The sequence below is a fragment of the Sorex fumeus genome, unplaced genomic scaffold (genome assembly GCF_029834395.1).
Source record: "Sorex fumeus unplaced genomic scaffold, SorFum_2.1 ptg000018l, whole genome shotgun sequence".
Taxonomy (NCBI): domain Eukaryota; kingdom Metazoa; phylum Chordata; class Mammalia; order Eulipotyphla; family Soricidae; genus Sorex; species Sorex fumeus.
This window is the reverse complement of record NW_026606075.1, coordinates 27,769,118-27,791,818: the sequence shown is the minus strand read 5'-3', so window position 1 is coordinate 27,791,818 and position 22,701 is coordinate 27,769,118. Positions and strand designations below refer to the sequence as shown.

Sequence of the window (22,701 nt, the reverse complement as noted above, 5' to 3'; positions counted from 1 at the left end):
TGTCTTTTTGTAATGTATGTTATTCTACTGTCTTCTATACTGTTGGTTTCTGCTAAGAAGTTTGATGAAAAGCTAATAGAAAGGTCTTTTTATGTTACTTTTTCCTTTAGTGTTTGTTATTCTACTCTCCTCTACTCTATAGGTTTCTGCTGAGAAGTCTGATGAAAGTCTGATAGAAACCCATAGTCTAATATTTTTATCATTGGCTTTTGGTAATTTAATATATGTCCTACTATGAGTGTTTTGGATTTATAACTTTGGGTGTTCTCTCAGATTCTAAATTCTTTTCTTAGGTTTGTGAATTTCTTGGCTATTTATCATTGCCCTGAATTTGGTGTCTGCTTTCTTCTCTCTCTCTCTTCACTCTCTAGTACTCCCATAGGTCTTATGTTTACCCTTCTAATGAAGTCTGATTTTTTTTCCCATAGATTTTTCTTCATCTCTCTGAAGTCATATTAATTTCTCCTTTCCATTTTAATTAATTGCTGTGGTTTTATCTTCAATATCTGTTATTCTTTCTTTAGCAATTTTGAGTCTGCATTTCATTGGGTTTTTATAAACGTGTTCTTTATGCCTAGCATCTCTGAAGGGATATTTTTTGGAGGCAATCCCAATCAGATCTCATGGATCCAGGGAGTTCCTTCTCAGAAATTCTCAGCTAGTTGGCCTGGCAGTTTAATGCTATGCCTGAGGATGCATTGCTGTTCTGGTTCTGTGATACTGGGGATTACCCAGGTCACCCCAGCAGTGCTTGGGATCCACCATGACTGCACTGTCAGTTTTGGGGGCTTCCAGGGATGATCAGAAGATTAGGTGGTGCCAGGAATCTAATCTGGATCAACTGCATATAAGGCATGTACCTTAACCCTTGTGCTGTCTCTCCAGTTCCTCTATTTGGGATATTTAAGCATATTTTGTTCCTTTGGACTTTTTGTACTCCTGTAGCAAGAGCTAGATAAATACATGAAAGATTATGATATCTTGGATTGACTTCTTAGTCATGTGTTGAGATTCTCTAACTTTGTCTTTTTTTTTTGTTACTTTTTTCTATCTTCGCTTCCTCATCCAATTCTGTGTCTTGAGGCTTACCTCTGGAGATGTGTCGGACTCTTTGAAGAATTCCACCTTAATTTCACAAAAGTTGCCTGCAGAATTTTTCTGCTTATATATCAGGGTTAGCTTCTTTTGTTTTCTATCAGATAGATGGCTTTAGGTGATTAACAGGCACACAAGGTATGGGTGGATGAGGCTTTTTTTGTGTGTGTGATATATGGTTGATTGTTGTTTGTACTCTAGTGGGAAGCTTTGCTTGCCAGAGTCTATTGCCATACTCTGCCATTTTTACACAAGTGCACTCTGAAACAGTTTTTAGAAATTTCAAGTGACTAGTTCTTCCACTTCTGTTTCTTTCCAACAGAAGTCTCTTCCTTTCCTTCACTTCAGGATCCTTTTCTGAAACCTTCCCTGAGTTCCCTCAGAGTTCACCATTCTGTTCTTGATGTCACTCTAACATATCACACATATACGTATATGTGTAAAATCTTTATATCTTCTTACTGTATTATAACAACTTTTCAATGTCTTTCACTTTTAAACACTGAATTACTTTAGGTTGAAGATTGACTGTCCTGTTTTTACATACCCAATCCAAGCCGGCAAATAGGGAGAATATATTGTAGCAAGATCAAGATACTTCTTATGTTGTCTAAAATAGATGTGGTCTTCCTTATGAATATCAGCCTCCAGATACTGCTGGAGGGGAAAGTGCATATTTTAGTCTAATGCAGAAAACTTGATCTGATCTAGGAATGGAAATAATCCTTTTCAGCAAATGTTCAATCTCTTTAAATAAAACTTCCAGGTTCTTAGGTCTCTTCCTGAGGTTAATTTTCTTTTCTTTTCTTTATTTCTTTTGCCAAGCTAGGATTGAATATGATTTCCTAGTTAGTGTACAGTTGGGGGTAGTTGAGGAAGGAAGAAGCTTGGAAGCCAACTGGGCCCTCCTGGTTCTAGTTACATGTATCCTCTCCTTGGCATCCATCAGAACCTGGCACTCCTCTTTACTGACTTGGTCAACCCACACTTTTGACAGATACCTTAGACTTTTGTCCATTACTGCTGACCAAGGTGCTTCTTTAAGCTACTTGGTCATTCCTTTGCACTCTAGTGGGCCCCTTTTCAGGCCACATATGCCTACTTTGTCTTCTTTCTGCTCCTCTCAAGGCCTGAAGAATTAGAATCCATTCTTACTACTTGGTAAATGGTGATTTTGCCACTTTCTGCTTAGGCAACCTGACTCTGACCCTGCCCTCCGTCCAAGCATTCTTGGTAATGACAATGCTGTGGGGCTGTCTGGAATGTGATCTCCTTTACAGCCCCAAATTCAGAAAGCTGAAGCCACTCTCAACCCTCAGAGTAGCTTCCAGCTATCTCACGTTTTCCCCCACAGGTGGGCAAACCATTTGGCTCTACTTTCTCTGGCTCTGAACTGTAGTGAATCTCCCATTCAGTTCTCATTCTTGTCAACTTAAACAGATGTACAGAGTTGCTCAGATCAGGAGCGATAGCACAGCGGGTAAGGCGTTTGCCTTACAAGCGGCCAACATGGCCGACCCGAGTTCGATTCCTCCGCCCCTCTCGGAGAGCCCGGCAAGCTACCGAGAGTATTCGATATGCCAGACACAGTAACAACAAAGTCTCCAATGGAGACGTTACTGGGCCCGCTCGAGCAAATCGACGATCAACGGGAGGGCCTTTACCTTTACCATTAGAATGAAAGTCAAGCAGCATATGAATTTTGTTGTTGATTCATTAATTCCAAATGTTGTTGACACATACAAAGCATGTAGAAGAAGTTGCTTTTCAACAGAGAATTCTGTGTTTCCCAGCATATTTCCTGTCCGTAATAGAAATCCATTTTCAGACTGTGTAGAGGATAAGAGCACAGATGGATCTCAAGAGGGATACTAGTTTTGGAGTTGCTCAGGATTTTTGAAGTAGATAAGATTAATTTTATGTGCCATTGTCCTTCCATGTGATAACAGGATTTGAATGATCCCTAGGGTTTCCTGTGATGAGAGCCTTCAGGAGTCTCTTCCTCATTAACCTGTTCATGGTTTTGGTCTGTAGTCACCTGAAATATTCTCCTCAAAGTCCTGCCTCATTCTTTGAGGTCTTTCATGTCTAACCTGTGTTTGTATAACATGTTAGACTTTGCTCCCTCAAACTTTCCTCTCTGTAGGCTCACTTGCTTTATGTCTTGGAGAACTACAGCAAGAAAGCAAGGAACCGCTGATTAAATCTAATCACACCAAAGTCCATGTAGCACACATGACTGAACATCTCCGTGATAGCTTGGGGGGAAGTGAGGGCAGAAGTTATTTACATATTTGAGAGTCCTTCTCTTTCAAACATAAACATGTGTCCTCTTGAGGGCTACTTTGTGCCACTATAATTAGGAATGAGGACTTGGGAAGATTTGGAAGAAAATAGTTGTTATCTGAGAACTGTATTTTCTTTCCATCCCCTCCCCTCGCTTCTCTATCTCTTTCTGTCCAGTGTTTTACCAGGGGGGAAAAGACTTTCTTTTTCAATAACTTTGATAATTAGGTCTTTCAAAACAGAATAGAATCGCTTTTAGAAACTGATTTTAGAGTCCCAAGTCGTAACTTGTCATTTGGAAGAGGTTTTAAACTGCTCTTCCCAGGAAGAGCAGAGGAACTCTCACCTCAGCACTCCTGGGATCCATTAACATCTGTCAGTCCTCAGCTGTTAGGGTTGCCAACAGGACGGGTCCAAGAGGCCCAGTCTCATCTCATTGGGGCTCTCTTTTTCTTGCACAGAAGCCCAGGAACATGAGGTAAGTTCTGAGGGTTATCTGTTTCTGTGGGATCCTTGTTTGAGACCGTGGTTTAATTGTCTGGATGTTCCTAGACAAATTTTGGTGTGGAATAAAATCTTAAGAGTTGACATTGGCTTCTACTGGACCCACAGGAAATGCCTGGGCTGCGGGTAATTTTCGACTTTGGATGAGTATATCCTCAACTTCTGCTCAGAATATCAAGGTCTGAAGAGTTTCTAGGCCAAGACTAATAACAGGAAAATCCTTGGAGAACCTTAGAAGGAGGTTAGGCAGGGAGATAATGTCAGTTTCTAGCTGAAAATGTTCTCACCTCCTTGTGAAGATGGTCTTCTTCTGGAGCAAGCACAGTCAGACCTTTGGCTCAAAGTACTATTGGGAACATTTCAGGATTCAGTAAAGTGCCTTTTGAACAGTGTTTTGGGAATGAGGGAGGTCTTTGTGAGCAACATGTTTATGTTCTGTTCCCCTGTTCATTTAGTAGCCTTGACTGGTTGAGCATGGTTCATGATCTTAGCCTTCTTCCTGCCATGTGAGTGTTAATACCTCATGTACTTAGGCACAGAGTAGGTTGGCAGAGGGAACAAACCAGTACCAGAACTCTTAGGCAAAATATTTCCAGCAAATTCATTTACACATCTTATCTGATAGGGTTGATTTACTAATAACCTATTTTGCATAAGATTTCACACCTGTTCTTTTACACAGGAGACAATTTTTAAAGCATGGCTTATTTATTTTTCCTTATTTTAGGTATAAAAGTAATTATAATCAGAAATATGAAGTAGTGGGTGAACTGAAGATAAAAATAACTTGTAGCTCATTACTTAGAGCAGTGAATACCCTATTTTATTTTTCTAGTCTTTTGATTATCTTGTGTATTGTTAGGTAGTTAGATATTTACTGTTCTGTTGAGGTTTTCTTAATAAGACTCACATAGGCATATTTTAGGATCCCATCTCCAGAGGTGGGAAACTCTGACTCAGGAAATGAGCAAAGGAATCTAGGTATGAGCAATTTTAGAACATATTGATGAAACTTTTTATGGAGAAGTACAGACACTATTAAAGAATCATTTTCTTTGATTCACAATAGAATTTTCAGTAAACCTAATGGACAAACTACTTAGTGGACTACCAAGAACTGCCATTTACTGGCTGAGTGACCTCGGGAAGTAAGATCACTCAATAGCTCCAGAGTTCCCTACTCTGTTAAGTGTAAATAATAGTGTGTATCACTTTAAAAGGTGGTCTGGAGTGGTAGTGTTACATGTACACATGGACACACACATCATGTGGTGCCTGGTTGAGAGTAATAGTACTCTATTCATGTTAGCTACCATAGTGGTAGTATCTAGTATCAACACTCAATATAGACAGTGTTCAATAGATACCACCTCTTGAAAAGCCTAATAGTTTGTTCTACTCTGTTTTTGATCTTTTTTCCAGAATTTTAACCTAAAAACTCATCTAGATTGTTCCATTTTTGTTAGCAAAACAAAACAATACAAAACAAAGCTACTGATATTTTTAAATAAAGAAAGAGTGTGTATTCTAGTGTTCCTGCCACCAGTGGGTATGTCTAATTGTTGTGCTCAGAAAGCTCCTAGCCATTACATTGATCTGTATAAGGAGGAGTTTACTCTCAACTCAAATCCCAACTGGGGAGTTACTCGTTTTTTCAGAAAGTACAAAATAAAAATCTGTTATCACAGGAGCATGGTTGACACATGATAAAACACACACAACATGGATAGGAAGAGCTCACAAGGAGTACAGGGGCCTCGTGACTGCTTTGGGGGCTTATAGGAGAGAGTTAAGTGCAGTAAGAGAGTTAATAATGACTAACTTGAGGAGATTTTTAAAAGTCTGATGAGGTAAATGGCATTGGGTGGAACCCTGCAGGAAACACAACACTTGACTGTGGAAGATACCTATTGAATGTTGGGAAAGATAAAGAAGGCATAGGTGAAGAAGTGAGTGAATGAATGAGAGAAAGAAGTGATCCTCTCTTTACAACCAAGAGTAGAGCAGAAACAGCTGAGCAGTGCTCATGTGTGTGTGGCACACACAGGCACACACATACACAACTGCAGAATTTTAAATTTTATTAACTGTGAATAGAATCTTAGTTGTACCTACTTCAAAGTTTTGGTACTTATGAAGAAATCCACTTATTTTGACAATATTGTATATTATGTGGATTGTATGTTATTGTATATTATGACACTTGACAATGAGGAAGTATTCAACAAAGTATTCAGAGTTGCTATTCTTGTGAAGTTCCTACGCTAAAAGGAAAGACAGTGTACAACAAATGTACAATATGCTTTGTGTTATGTGTCTAAAGAAAAAATAGGGCAGGGCTTATGAAGATGCTTTTATAGTGATAGTGGTTAGGAAGAGTCTCGTTGATAAGATAGCATATGAGTAGAAACATAAACAAAGTGATGGAGCAAGGCATCCTTATGTCCAGGGGAAGAGTGATCCTTGTAGAACAGCAAGTACAAATGGCCTGGGGCATAGATCAGCTAGGACAGTGAAGATGGAATGAGTTCAAGTTAGGTGAGGATGGAGGAGGGGCAGATTATATAAGCATGTTATTGTGATTTAAAATAAGAAATACTGTTTTTTAGTCTTTCTCTTTTTGGTGCAGAAAGAGAATCTTCTGTGTCATAAAGTGACCTTTGAACCTTAGGATTTTGATTGGTTCCCAGGTAATCAACCTTGTGATTTCCAGATTGCAGCTTCCAGTCTCATTCCTTATTCCCCAAGGAGAGATTTGAGTTTGTCACTAATGACCAATGATTTAGTCTAGCAAGCCTATATAATGAAGATGAGGTTTAGAGAACTTCTGGGTTGGTGAACTCATAGTGACTTGGGGAGAGTGGTTACACTTGAAGAGGGCAGGGAAGCTCCACTCTCCTTCAGACCACACTGTGTCTTTTCTCTAGCTGATTGTTGCAGAGTGACTTGCTTTTATAATAAATTAGTGATTTCATAGGTAAAATCTATCTCTGAGGTCTGTGAACTTCTCTTGCAAATGAATTGAACCCAAGGATGGGGAAGAGGAGGCTGTGGATACTCAGCTTTACAGCCACTTGCTCAGAATGCAGGGAACCATCTGAGTGGAAAGTTGCTGTCAACAGTTCAAGGAGAGCATCCAGGTGCCTGTACACTGCTGCAGACAGAAGCACAGCAGACACCTTCCAATTGGTGTCTAAAGTGGAGGGTGCTCCAATTAATGAGACTGAGCCCCTGGTAGGGTCTCATGCTAGTTCCATGTAGATAGTCCCATCACTATGTTGAACTGCAGGTTACCCATGATGAATGAACATTGCTTATTTGAATGTGTGCAATTGTGACCCAGAACCATTTTAGTATAGCAGTGTAGGGTGTACAGTAAGGCTGAAATTTTACTCTGAATGAGATGGAAAGTTATGGGAGCAGTTTGCAGATACTCATCATTTAATCAAACCCTGTGTGGAAGGATTGCTTTGTCTCCATTGTGCAGAATAGGCTCTGGAGGGCTGAAGAGTGGAAGCAGGCAGAGTAGTCTGGAGACAGTATTGGGCAGTCTGCTAAGTAAGAAGTGGTGGTGGCTGCTCCTGGCCAGGCTGCATAATTGATGGGGAAAGTTCAATGTTGGATCAGTTTGGTTGGGGAGAAAAAAAGAGTCAAGGCAGATATAAAGACGTGCCATTGCTGAGAGGAGCTGGTGTAGGTAGAAAAAAAAATCAAGGGTTCTGCTTTGTTTATGCTGGTCAATTCAGTGGTGATAGCAGGAAAATGATAGTGGTTCAGGGAAAAGATCGAGTTTGAGATGAAAAAATCAAATCTGAAAAATCACGGTGTGTTGTGACATAATTGTTCTATGATGCAGGCAATGAGTGGAGGGTTGGGGAGGGTAAGAGATTAAAAAAATTGATCCTGGAGCAGGGAAGCCTTCCCAGATCCGGGAGATGCGAGGGATGGAGGAGAGGCTGGCAAGAGGGTGTTGTTTAACAGTCAAAGTGGTTAAAAGAGTGCCCCCGACTGTATTCAAAGTTGCTGTAGGTCTTATGAAGAGAGAACTGGCCACTAACTTCTGTGACAAGAAAAGCATGTGTGACTGTGCTGGATCTTGGGTCAGCAAAGTGCTCAAGTGAGCTCAAAATAAGTCACTCATTTTGCAGTGGTTAGTCACTCTCAACAACTCCTACTATGTTCAAAAGGTTGTAGATTTCAGATTATAGTGAAAGTTTGAATGACTCTCTTAGACCAAGAAGTCCTCTCCTGACTTGAGCAGGTGAGAACTTGGCACCCAGAATGGGCCAGACCAGGTGAACAGCAGGTTTTCAGGTTGGCTTTGCCAGGTTTGTGTGCCACTGGGTGTGGGTCTCTTACATAACCTGTCAAACAGGACACGTTTTTCCTTAGGTACAAAGCCCTTAGCTTCTCTCTTGAAGGAAGAGGTGGAATTCCTTGGCTATCAGGTTGCAGAGGTCCTAGATTGCAGAGGTCTTAGGGTGGTCTGTTCTGTTAATTCTTTCCTTCCAGCTTTAGGGTCATTCTAAATATCAGAGGGAGTTGTCTACAGCAGCCGCTACCCCTTTCTCCTCACTAAAAACCAATTCCTCCTCATTCTGGGACTAAACTAAATTAACTTTCAGCTATGTCTCCTGTTCAGCAAACTCCAGCATCTTGTATTGCAGGGAAGTGCCAAGGTGGAATTTCTGCTTCAGGTACCCTTAGATCACATTACAAAGCAGTGAGAATAATGGCAGAGAGCTGGGGATCCCCTCTGAGTTGCTGTTTATCCTCTAGGCACTTTCCAGGGCAAACCTGGCTCCAGTCCACTTCATCATGTTAGAACATTGGAGTTTCTGAAACCCTGCCTTTGTTCATGAGCAACGCCATCCCTGATGGTCTTATTTCATTCTTTATTCACCTTTCAGTTATAATCTCTCCTATTTCACAAGACCTCATCCTTGAGTCACTGGAGGTAAACCTTACTGGTAATTTGTCTTTTTTTCCCTTTTTTTTGGTTTACCATGTTCATGATGGACTTCTAAAAAAATGTCTTACCTTGACCTAAGTCTGAAGTAAGAGTCACAACATTTTAATGTCATTTTTATAGCTAATGGAATGTTATGTGTAATGCAGTTTCCATGGCTTGGTTTCAAGTATGTTAAGTTACAATCTTAAGTTATAAATTGACATCAGTCTTTAAATTTTATGCTTTAAAAATATTGGGCATATATTTATATATCACATTTGAAGTAGTGTGATTAATATAGCATTTGTTAATATGCTTTTGGTATACAAAGTTACTTCACCTTCTCCACCACCAAAATGCCCAAGACCTTCCACCATGGTCCTTATGTCACATCTACAGTGTCTCTTCCTTCCCCACTCCCTAGTCCTCTTTCCTTCATCTTTTTTTACAACCTCAGTTCTGAGTTCAGAGTCCAAAGTATGTTTTTAAGATATTGGATACTGTCTATTCTCTTGCTTTGTTTGAGAGTGAGAGTCTGCTATTTGTCTTTCCTCTAACTTACTAGGCTTAAGGTAACTCCTAATTTTATCCAGATTATAGCATCTTTTAGTTAGCTGAGTAGTATGTAGGTGTGTGTGAGTGTGTGTATTAATAACAAGTTCCTTATTCATTCATTAGACATTAGGCAATTGGGTTGTTTCCAGATCATGGTTATCGTAAATAGTGCTACAATGAACTTAAGTGTGCATATATCTTTCCATGTTGATGAGTTAGGGTTTTGAGGATAGGTGCCAATGAGTGAAATTGCTGGGTTCATTTTCTGTGAAGTCTTTATAATATTTTCCATAGAAGTAAAACCGAATGATAATCCTACCAACAGTGGATGAGGGTACCTTTTCCAACACCAACACTGGTTGTTTCTATTCTCTTTGTTATAGGCAATTCTCACTGGGGTAAGTAGATATTTTATTGTCATTTTGATTTGCATATCCCTGCTAATAAGTGTTGATGAACACATTTTCCTATGCTTATTTGCCATCTGTATATCTTTTTTGAGGTGAAGTTTGTTCATCTCTTCTTCCCGTTTTTGGATGGGATTGTGTTGCTGTTGTTGAACTTTGTGAGTACTTCATGCATCTTGGACATTAGTCTTTTGTCAGATGTATTGTATGCAAATATTTTCTCCCGTTAGGGTGTCATAGTTTTAGTCTTATTTTCTATCACCGTGAAAAGCATTTTTAGTTAGATTATAGTCCCATTTGTGTTTTCTTTTTATTTATTTGCATGTGTGTGTGTGTGCGTGTGTGTGTATTGGGCTCATTGGGCTCTCCCAGCTCAGTGTTTGGGTCTCATGGGTCTCTCCCAGTGGTGTTTGGTGCTCAGAAGGACCATGTGGTCCTCCTGCAGGCAAAATCTACACTCCAGCCTGAACTGCAACTCCAGTATTATATCTCTGGCCAAGTCTATTTTCATTTTAAGAATACCATAACTATGAAAGTCATTTTCTTATATAGTAATAGTGTTTGCATGTCTTAGTGCCAGATAATATTCTAATGACTTAAACTTTTAAATCATTTAATACGCACAACAATCTTGTAATATATATTATTAATATTTTTCATATCACGAAATAGAGGGAGGTTAAGTAACTTGCCCAAGATTATACAGTTAATAGACAGTAGAGTGAGTATCATCTTGACTCAGACTAATGTCCATGCTTTTAACTACTGTAGTGCATTGCTCTTCACTGGTTTGAGAATTGCAGCCATTTGCATGGGAGTTGAGTTCTGGTTATTTTTATACTGTCTCTGAAATGTGGCAATTATTAAAAATGTTATTGACAGAACTAAAAGTTTTAATTTCTAAGAAAATCTCCTTACAAAACAGCATTAATTTAAGAACAAGAGTTTTTATTTTTTGCATTTTTTTCCCTATATGCTCATTGAAAAAGGATCTGAAAGACAGTTTTTGGCAATCATTTATCACCTCATTTGTAAAACTGCTTACATATGGAAGGAATAAAAGCATATTTTCAAAATCCTGAAAAGATTATTTTTTCAGAAAAGAAACCATTGTAGCTATTTCTTTAGGTTGAAACAGATTAAGCATTTTAATATATGAAGCTGATGTTTACTTGAAAGTTCATTTTATTTTGAAGCTCATCCCCCCCCCCCATTATAAATATCCTGATTTGAGTCCATTGCTTGCAGTGATTAGCATTGATGTTAATCAGTGAGTAATGATCTTGTAAGTCTGTGTCATTTTGTGTTTTCTCAGTACGTACTGATTTCTAGATTCCATTAGTTTCTGGTGTCCTTGGCCAGGAGACACTAGGAATGCTTCAGAGAGTTATATGAAGAGGAGTTCTGGCATCAATTTTATAAATAGTTGCAGTGAGTGATCTGGCATAACTACATGGAAGGTGATAGTGGCTGATGTAGAGAGAAGAAAAGCTTTGCTTTCTTGTTGCTATATTATATTTCTGTAAAGTGATGTCTTCTTCAAGAAGACTTCCTGTCTTAGTGAAGTCATTGCCTAGATGGAGGATGATGCAGTCTTAGGCAAGTCTTTCAAAGTGTAAGTTCATGTGGGGAAGGGTAAAGGCTACTGATCTTAGAGATTGTATCCCAATGTATTTCTAGATGACACTGAGTCACATAATAAGAACATTTAGATTATAAGGCCCCCCCCTCTGATTCAAGAAGAAGGTCTGTTTGGCGGTCTTGTGTCTTGCATGCATATCCTCAGAGTTTCCATTATGACACAGAGAGCAGGGAATATAGACTCTAGCTTCAGTATGCAGTTGTACTGAGTCAGAATGTAATTTTAATGTTTTTTTTCAGTTTATTTAATTCTCTTCTGCTTTTTTTTTCTTTTTGGGTCACACCTGGTGATGCACAGGGGTTACTTCTGGCTCTGCACTCAGGAATTACTCCTGGCGGTGCTCAGGGGACCATATGGGATGCTGGCGATTGAACATGGGTCGGCCACGTGCAAGGCAAACTCTCTACCCGCTGTGCTATCGCTCCAGCCCTCTTTTCTGCTTTTGACAGTATACAGGCCTTCTTTTTCAGTGGGATAGGGAGAATTTCTTGGAAAAGTAATTTAATTTTTAAAAAGGGTGACTCAACCTAGTGACAAATACTAGAGAATATATTGGACTATGTATACATTAAAAACCGAATCTATAGAGTTAGAGCAATAGTACAGTCAGTAGGGCACTTGCCTTGCCCATAGCAGACCCATGTTCAATTTTTGGCACTCCATATGGTTTCCTGATCCCCTTCAGGAGTGGTTATGGAGTGCAGAGATGGGAGTAAGCCCTGAGCACTACTGGGAGTAATCTCTAAACAAATAGACAAAAACTGTGAATCTGATAGAGGAATGATAGACTGTTGGGAGATAGTGACTTAATAATTTGCTGTGATTAATTTTGTAGAGGTATACAACTTCTTTGAAACTCTTGGGACTAGATTTGTTATAGATTCATAATTTTCAGGGTTTGTTGGTCACATTTCTTATTTTAAATACTGCTCCTATAAAAGATACTGAAGACATGCACCAATAAGCACAAGATTATTTAGCAAAAGTTTTGAGTACTTGTACCCGGTGAGATAAATATACACAGTTCTCTGTGAGGTCAGTTGAGATCTTTCCACCATATATGTTTTAAGCTGAACTAAAGAAAAAAGTTTTGATTTTCAGAACGTTCTGGATTTAAGAAATGCAGATAAGAGATTATGAATATATCTTTGAAATTAGTCACATCATAGTCTAAACAAACGTCATCAAATTAATCTACAAAGAAAAAAATTAGACCCAAAGAAACCCTTGTATATTATTTATTTTTCACTTGGGTGTAATCTCAATGTTTTTTTTTTCAATTTTTATTAGTGAGATCTCAGTGTCATAGGGTCAGGTAAATTTTTGTGTGTGGGGGAGAAAAGTTGATATTTTTACATAGATAAATATGCACACAGATAAAACTATTGTGCATGAAAGCAGAAGTCATTCCTTGTCCTGCTTATCCCTAAAGACTGAGGATCAGCATTGAGGACACAGAATTTTTTCTCTTGGATGATTGTTGGGCAACTGATAAACATGTTTGCTGGCATCAGGCGGTTTGGGACAATAATTTATTTGGTTCTGTTTTTGTTCTCTCCAATATACAGCCAGTTTGTAGTCTCCTCATTGAGGAAGTTACAGCTTGGTAGTGATGGACATGGTTAAGTCAGGGTACTGAAGAGCTTCCCAAGTGTGATGACAGAAATGCAAAGTGTTTCAGTCTGTTAAACTGACATTTGCAGACAGGTAAACTGCATTAATTACCCTTCAGAGGGCCATGTTGATTTATTTGTGATTATTTCCCAAACATTTTGTAAAATGACAAAATGAGAAAATAGAGTAACTGATTATCAGTTATGCTTATGCAGTATTTGTAGGTTTTATATTATTGCTATTTAAATGATTAAAGAAGCTATGTATTAAGAAAGCTGTTTTCCATGTATATTGTTAATATCCTAAGAAGTTACCCTCACTTTAGAATTTGGGACAAGGAAGAGTTATGTATAGAATTTGAAACCCTGGTTACATAGCTCCTATCATGTTCTGATTCTCTCCCATGGATTTCCATGTATTTTGTGCTGTGATTCAAGAATAAGGAAGATGGTGGGACACTTCTTATCAAAAAGAGAAAACACTATCCCTCCTATACTCACTCATGTCACCTTGTTCAAATGTCAGTAGGAATGGCATTTGTTGTGCATATAAGGTTGAATCCCTCCTTTAATATCATTTATAGATAGTGGTAATTATTTGTAAGTTTAACATATTGTGATTACTATCCATAATCTTGTACCTCACCTTGTTAATAATAATGAGATGTTGGTCTAGCAATAGTTAATATTTATTGAGCCTTTATTAACTACTAGATATGTATTAAGTTCTTTGCATGTCTGAATTCATTTTCTCTTCAACCACACAATGAGGAAAATATAATAATCATCTATTTTATAAATGGACTGGGGCGATAGCACAGTGGTAGGGCATTAAATGAAAAAAACTCTGTAAAGCTATCTGAAGATTAAATAATTTAGCCAGAGTTACAGGAAAAATGAGGCATTCCTACTTGTATGTTTTGTTGTCTTCATCTTGTATATTTTGTTGTACTTGTTGTCCACACAGTACCTCCTCAGCTTTTAGGTACTTACTGTTAAACAACCTCATGTGTTTGGAACAAAGCTGAGGATATGCACATAAGCAAAACACCATTTCTGTCATTTAAATAAACTAACGCTTTCTTTGTATAAAATAATGCTTATTGTGTAGACTTGCACTATTTTGAGTTTTTTAAAAAGGGCCACAGATGCTTCCAAGTTCTCGATAAAAATGAAGTGAATTTTAGGTTGTTAGAAACTGAAGACTAAAAACATAGGTGTGTGGGGATATGGCTAGATTGGTAGAGCACGTGCTAGCATGCACAAGGCCTGAGCTCAGTGCCCAACTCTGCACTCCGCTCAGCATTGCTGGTTGTGGCTCTGGTGGCCCATGTACTGCACAACTGGCTTGAGCCTCAGAAAGAATATTCACTGTCTACCTCTGAGCTGAGTGTATTGGTAGTGGCTCCAGATGCCCACCCCCAGCACTGTTAAATGTGGCCTATATTAAAAACTGATTTGTGGGGCAGGAGAGATAGTACAGCAGGTATGATGCTTGCCTTGCACAGGGCTGACCCATGTTCAAACCAGGCACCCCATTTGGTCCCAGGAGTAAGCCCTGAGTATTTCCAGGTATGGCCTTTGAACAAGCAAACAAGCAAAAGATCTCAAATCCACCCCCCAAAAAATCCTGCAGAAAAAAATCCCCAAATACCTAACTAATTGATTAAAAAAACTGTACTGAAGTAACATCAGTTTGCTTGAGTATAAGAGTTTCCATGCTTTAGGAGCACAATGTTGACCGTACCATCCGCACTACCACGTCCTTCCACCATAATCTACTGGATCTTTTCAGCATACGCTCCCTATACCCTCTCCCTGTAACCTTAGTTCTGTTGTCTGAGTCTAAGGGTTTACATTGACTGCATTCTGTCTGTTCCTTTGCTTTAAATATATATATATTTATATATATGTCATATATATATATATATGTTACCCAGGAGTGAGATTATCCAGTATTTGTCTTTCTCTTTATGACTTATTTCAGTTAGCAGGCACTCCTCCATATGATAACTGCATTACATTATATTCCACTTTGTTTTATATATCTATATATATGCACTTACCTATACATATCCACCTATCTATATATCATGTCTTCAATATCTGTTTATCGGTTATTATGCACTTGGGTTGTTTACATATCTTGTTTTATGTAAAGAGTATAGCAATGAACATAGGTGTTTGCACATAAATAAATTAGTGTTCATATGTTCTTTGTATAGATAACTTGGAGTGAAATTGTACGATTATATGGTTGTTCTATTTTAATTTTTTGAGTAATTTCTATACTGTTTTCCATAGAGGCTGAACCAGTTTGCAGTAGCATTAATAGTGAATGAAGGACTCCTTTTTCTCCATACACCTGCTATTGTTGCTATTTCCAGGGCTGGAGTGATAGCACAGTGGTAGGACATTTGCCTTGTACGCGGCCAACCTGGCTGACTCGGATTCGATTCCTCTGCCCGTCTCGGAGAGCCCAGCAAGCTACAGAGAGTATCTTGCCCGCACAGCAAAGCCTGGCAAAATCTCGTCCGCATGGCAAAGCCTGGCAAGCTACCCGTGACGTATTCAATATGCCAAACACAGTAACAACAAGTCTCACAATCGATACGTTACGGGGCCCACTTGAGTAAATCGATGAACAACAGGAGGACAGTGCTACAGTTATTCTTACATATATGAATGATATCACATTGTTTTGCCTTGTGTTTTTCTGATAATAAGTGATGCTGAGAATTTCCTAATGTGTTTGTTGACTAGCTGGAAGAAGTGATTTGTTCAGCTACTCTCCTAGATGATATTGTGTATTTTTTGTTGTTGAATTTTGCTAGTTATTTATCTTGAATATTACTCCTTTGTCAGATATGTGGGACATTAATAATTTCTCCCATATCTTGTTGTTAGTGGTAGTTTCTTTTGTAGTGTAGAAGCTTTTGGATTTGATGGAATTTCATTTGTTTATTTTTGCCTTTATTTGTTTTTATTATTTACTTTTTATTTTGGGCTCTGAGGTTTACAAACTGTTAATAGGGTTTCATACATGATATATTTCAACATCACACCCTTCACCCAGAGTCCCACCTCCCTCCACCATTGTCCTAGTGTCCCTGACCCACTCCACCATTTTTGCTTTCAAAAACCTATTTGTTTTACAAAAAATATCTCACAGCTGAAAAAAAAAACAATGCCTGAAGTAAGCACATATTTTTCTATGTAGAATTTCTCATTCTTTATGAAGATTTTTAGATAACAAAGAAATTCCGGATATAGAAAGTACTTGCATGTAGGTCTTAATATGTGAAAACAGTATAGTGTCAGCTTTTTTTTTTTTTTTTTCAAAAAAAAGGGCAACCCTGAGTTTTTTTCTTTTGCTTTTGCTTTTTGGGTCACACCCGGAGATGCACAGGGTTACTCCTGGCTCTGCACTCAGGAATTACCCCTGGCGGTGCTCGGGGGTCCATATAGGATGCTGGGAATTGAACCTGGGTTGGCTGCGTGCAAGGCAAACGCCCTGCCCGCTGTGCTATTGCTTCAGTCCACAACCCTGATTTTTATCTGGACCTCTCAAGCAGTGTTCAGGAAGCCCAGGGCCATTCTCAGTGAGGAACTACTGCTTGGGCCCAGTGATGTTGGGAACCAGCAAAGCCACTTTGCTGGGGTTCAGGTCCCAACTGGCAATGCCTGGCAGTGCTTCAAGACTCCTGTATAAACTTGGGGATTGAACTTGGGTCCTTGAACATGTGGGGAACATGCTCCTGAGCCCCTTGATGTTTATTTTTTTTATAGTTAGAAGGCGGATCTTGGGTTAGGAATAGCTCAAGTACTAGAGCAGTGCATAGTACAGACAAGGCCCCGAGTTCGAGCCCCATAAGTGCATAGCTCTTCCCTCCTCACCGAGCACTGCGAAATGGTTCTCAGAAGCCCCCAAGCACTGCCGGCAAGCTACAGACCCACAGTCTATTAGAGGTGTCCCCAGGACCCCTTGCACTGTGAGGGGTCACCCCCATCAATTTGGCTAGAAAATTAATGGTCATTTTGTTTTTCTTCTATTTTCTCCCCACTAGATCGCTCCTTTGAGGTCTTCAAAAAATCCAAGCACCCCCCATCATTCCTTGCTGCGGGCCAGATTTCTGACATGCTGAACGGGGGTGATGAAGTCTATGCCAACTGTATGGTTATAGATCAGGTAAGGTGTGAGTGTCAGGGAAGGGGAATCTTCTCTCTTTCCAGAATCTGAGCAGGTGAGAACCTCAGTAATGTTTTGTTCTGACCTTCCCACTAAATCACTCAGGTGCTGATGTGGGGGAGTCTCATTATCAGGGACTTTTACTTATGTCCTTCAATAAGAACATGCTCCATCCTACCAAGAAGACAGGAGGGAATGTGTCTTGAGCCACTTCCAAAGGAGAAGAGAGTGATATTGTCAGTGGGATCAAAATATGAAATGAGGGACTGGAGAAAGAATACAGAGGGTAGGATGCTCAGCCATGAGTGATCCCTGAAAGACAGTGATAATAAACCCTGAGCACTGCTGTGTGTGGCCCCCCCAAATCCAAAACCAAAACAAAAATGAAATGATCATTGCGAGACCAATTTATTTGCTACCTGTTCTCAAACAAATGTGTGTAGGAACAGATTAAGTAATGTTTGTATTCAAAGCGAGTCAAGGATTATAAAGGTTCAACCCCAAGGTTCAACCCCAAATGCTGCTGTCACATAAATTACTTGTTAATCCTTACAACACACCTATTACATGTACTTAGGTTATAGAACTTTAGTATTAAAACACAGTGGTGTCATGTTACAAGGAAGCTGGAAACTTAAAATCCCCACCCGTTTCCAGATGGAGATTTATGATTTGTAGCTCAAAAGGCAGATGGTTGGATTTGGGTATCTGTAGATGGATTTATTCTATATTTTATGCTCTTAGTAATTTTCTAATTTTAGTTTTTTGTTTGTTTCTGCCCCACACTCAGTGGTGCTCAGGGCTTCTGGCTTTGTGTTCAAGGATCACTCCTGGCAGGCATGGGAGCCTATTTGAGGTGCCAGCGATTGAATCCAGATTGGTTGGCCATTTGTGAGAAAAGTATCCTACTTTCCATACTATTATTTTGGCCTTGTTAAATTTTATTATTTTTAAAAAAATGAAATATACTTTCATATGAAGATGCCTGCATATTTTATGAATGATTTGATAGTATTCTTAGCAGCACATAATTTCTTCCTTATCTACTGACTTTCAAACATACTATATGACACATCATGTATATTTTCATTGAGCAATAAGGTATTTTACCCATAGTTGTTAATATACAGCTATTGTACTGTCATACTTTTGTGAACTTACTTTTTTCTCAGTTAAAACTCAGCTTTGACACTTGAGTACTCTCATTGCTTTTTTTCTTTTTCTTTTGTTATAAAACACATTACAACAGTTGGAAAGTATAAGTGGAACAGATTGCAATGAGTTCAGAATGACAAGAAATTATAAACTGGAATAGACATCAACTATATAAAAAACTGATATGGTATTTGGGGTACCTAGCAGCAGAATGTCAGCTCTTATTACAGAAATCTAGAATAAGGCAAGTGAGAATTGGGAGCATTCTTTGAAGATAACAGGGCGGTTGGATTTGATGTGCTCTAGCCACATTCTGATTCTAATGGTTTTATTTTGTTGCCAAAGTTTCTTAGCACTTTACTTGAAACACTTTTTGAATTCTTATTTTCCTTTGTTCTGAACCTCAGTGATTACTTTTAACATTTCCTTGTACGTGACTCAGTATATGGCGGGGAGACTAGACTATGTCTTTATATATTTTAAAATCATAGATGTGGTTAGGGTGTCATTTCTGTTGGGGGAATATTTTGATTGAACAAAATATTGTTTTAACATTACAAAGCACGAATTTAAGAGAATATGGACTAGCAACCTCACTGAATAACTGAAATATAGCAGAGGACTTCTGAATTTGTGTAATAAACACAGAAATAAAAGTAAAAACCTGTAGGCACATCACAAAGTTTATTGAATTGGTGCAATGTAGTTTCATTATATTGTTAACATGCAGAACAGCTTCTTCCTGTGCCTTTGTTTGTTCATTTGAACAATAAAAACAAAATGAGCATTCAAATTCTGCATGTTTAAAATTCTGGAAAAAAATTCTTTCCTGATTTTCTTTGAGTTCTTCTAAAAAATCTGGCACAGAAAACTAGAGAGACTGCCAGTTTATTCACAATGCTCTTTTCTATTTTTAAAGTTATCAATCTACTTGATGGGAAAATTGACATGATAATTACTGTTATTTAAAGCACTTTGAAAAATACACTTTATTGGGATATGACATTTAAAGATAAACCCCTTATCAGATTTACATAAAGGTTAAATTAGACCACTCTTTATCATTCTGAGTGTTTGTCTGCAGTTGAAAATGTTTTAATTATGTGCATAAATATTTAATACAACTTCTAAAGAAATTGGAAATATAGTTCCTTTTTATCATTCAATCTTTCATGGTTTATTCTGAAAACATGGACATATGCTTACTAAATCTGAAAGTCACTGTGATACAGTGCTTTTAGCATCTATAGGTCTTATTCAAGTTTAACTAATTGTCCAAGTAGTGTTCTTTGTAATAAAAGAAAACCCAATGACAAGTACTGCATTTAGTAATCATGTATTTATTATCCTTTATTCTGGGGAGAATACCATCTTAGTCTTTATTATTTTTTATGACATTGATTATTTCAAAAATGCAGAGTAGAGTTCTATTTTTGTGCTTGCTGGGATGTCCTTTCCATTTAGGTTGATATATTTCCTCATGGTTAGATTCAGGTTATATGTGGTTGGGAGGCACTTGGCATGAGCTCGTCCCCTTACTGGCAATGTTATCTTTGATCTATCAAGTTTCTTCTCAGAAAGATGACTGTTTTTTTCTTTTGGTTTTTGGGCCACACCTGGCAGATTCCTACAAAGTACTTTTTAAGTGAAGGTGTTTACTATTTAGTTTTTCTGCTTAAGTAAGCTTTTAAGATACCCCCTTCATTTCTAGTCAGTGGTTTACAAGATGTTATAAAACATCATCAGTCCCTGGTTTGTGATAAAGAACAACTTTATTTAAAAAAACAAACAAAAAGAAAAAAACCAAAAAAACTAGAGTGGATCCTCTTCCGTTCTTGGAGTAGCCGCCAAGTGAGCAAATGAAAGAACTCTGTTTACTTAAAACAAAACAAAGCAAAAACAGGGACAAACAATGCAAAAGAGAGAAATAAGATGGAGGGTTTTTTAGTTGGGGAAGAATTTATTCTTAGCTAAGCCAATCTTTCCTGCTGATGCTCAGCAAATGTTCTTCTTTCAACCACCAGGTTGGTGATTTGGATATTAACTATATTAATTTAGAGGGGCTCACGAGCAGCCCCTGCCCTGAATCCATGGCCTCTGCTCTGGCACCGCAGAGCTGTAAGTGCATCCTGCCTGCTGAGGCCGGCCCTGGCGTGGCTTTGAACGCTGGAGCCCAGCCTGCCTTCTCCTCACCATCCAGCTCGTGTATCTCCAACTCAAACCTTTCTTTTGGAGTTCGTGGGTTTGAGAAAGAACAAAGTCAGCTCAAGAAAAGAAGGTAAGTTACAATATTTTAGAGGAAAAATGTAGAAAATCCAAGGACCTGCGGCTGGATTTGGAAAATCCCTATCTCTTTACTGTTCCCAACAGTATCAAGATGTTACCCCTGTTAGGTTCCTATATTTATTGGTTTGAAAATAGGCACTTGAAAGAAACCATAACAAAATGCCACTTCACACTTCCTTGATAGGCAAAAATTAAAGTGCCGAACAATTCTATGTGCTTTCGTGAAAGCACATTCAATGGAAACATGGAAATCTTAGGTTGATAGGAGTGAAACTGTGTAATAAATTTTGGCAATAATTTGGAATGATTTTATGTTAGATATGCATTTCTCTGTGACCCAGCAATTTTACTTCTGTGTCCTAATTGTGTCCTAAGATATATGTATGTATTTGTAGCACAGGAAAAAACCTAAATGATGAGTGAATAAATGACAAGTTTGTGTTCAATATTCCATAGTTACCTAATGGAATACTGTTCAGTTGTGAAAATGAATGAACTGTGACTGTACATACTTAATAAACATCTCAGAAACAAAAAAAATTTGAATCAAAAGCCAGAGATGTTTGTGACATTTCTTTATCTTAATCAATTAAAATTTTAATTTAGTAAAATAAAAAACTGTAAAGGTAAAGGTAAAGGCCCTCCCGTTGATCGTCGATTTGCTCGAGCGGGCCCAGTAACGTCTCCATTGGAGACTTGGTTGTTACTGTGTCTGGCATATCGAATACTCTCGGTAGCTTGCCGGGCTCTCCGAGAGGGGCAGAGGAATCGAACTCGGGTTGGCCATGTTGGCCGCTTGTAAGGCGAACGCCCTACCCGCTGTGCTATCGCTCCAGCCCTGTAAACAAATTAAAAAACTTACAAAGCACACACATATGTGTTTGCACTATAAAGAAAAGCAAGAGAATGAAGAGGGTAAAGATCTCCAAATTCAAGATATTTGTTGCAATTATAAAGAAAATAATAGAAAGGAACGAAGAGGTATCAATAGTATGGCCAGTGTCCAAGTTTCAGGTTAAATAGACTCATGAGCGTTGATTTTATGTCTGTGCACTATATATTTTCTTTTATATGAAAAATGCCACTTAAGTAATCATTGATTGTGTATCTGGTTGGTTAATCAAGTACTTATGTATTTTCATCGGTTTTTGTCTATCACTCCATCCTATGGTCTTTTTTCCCTAGTGGGTGGGCTAGTTTTTATTAATTTTATTGATCCTATTTTCTGACTTCCTTAGTGAAAAGTTTAATTTTCTCTATTCCCTAGAACTCTGCTTACATGCTTATTTTCACATGCATATGTGAGTTTGTGTTTAAATGACTGAACATATGAATCAGCATATAATAAAGGGATTGAAGAATAAAATATTTAGTTCTAGATTTGCATTTTTTAAGTTATGGTTTTTATGCTGGTTTTACTATAAATTGAATTGACATTTTTGGATCTCCACATTTCTGCTTAGAATCAGAATCTGCCAGTTAAGGGAAGATTTTATACAGTTCTACCCAAACAGATTATTAGAACTTTTTGGTAGGATACTTAAGATTTGTCAGTCTTATAGGAAGGAAGAGGTAAATGTTTTCTATACAGGCGCCCATTAGGAAGAGTGGAGGAAAATGTATAATTGTGTGTTCTGCCCGCTAACATTCTCAGTTATCTAAATTAGACTTTCTGTTCATGGGATGTTTAAACATCGCACTGCTTCAGAGACAATTTTGCCTGTTTTGAATATAAAGGAAGCTCTCTAATCTGAACAAAGATAATTAGAAGCCTTTGTAAAATATCACAGATCTGAGTGATTTTGGTGGGTGAGAACACAGGAAAGGAAGATGTTGAAGGCAAAACTTTGCAGACTGGACCTCCAGTCTGGCGTTATCTTTTATGAATTTTTTTCCCTCAAAAGATAGAATTGTGGGTAAAGGACTTGTAATCTTCAGAAAGTCCCATTTTGGCTTCACTGTAGGCAGTGGATAGTCCATTCTGGGGGTATCATGGTGGGAATGTATAATGAACTCCA

General features: G+C 38.3%; 1 protein-coding gene across 3 annotated transcripts in view; it reads left to right on the top strand.

Moving 5' to 3' along the window:
• Positions 1-22,701, top strand: part of ARHGEF28 (Rho guanine nucleotide exchange factor 28) — a 364,650-nt gene that overhangs the window by 220,830 nt on the left and 121,119 nt on the right. For all 3 annotated transcript variants that reach the window (XM_056112429.1, XM_056112428.1, XM_056112427.1), the window contains 2 exons: positions 17,121-17,242; positions 20,422-20,675. In XM_056112429.1, coding sequence (XP_055968404.1) covers positions 17,121-17,242; positions 20,422-20,675 — 376 coding nt within the window. The remainder of the gene's footprint in view (positions 1-17,120; positions 17,243-20,421; positions 20,676-22,701) is intronic.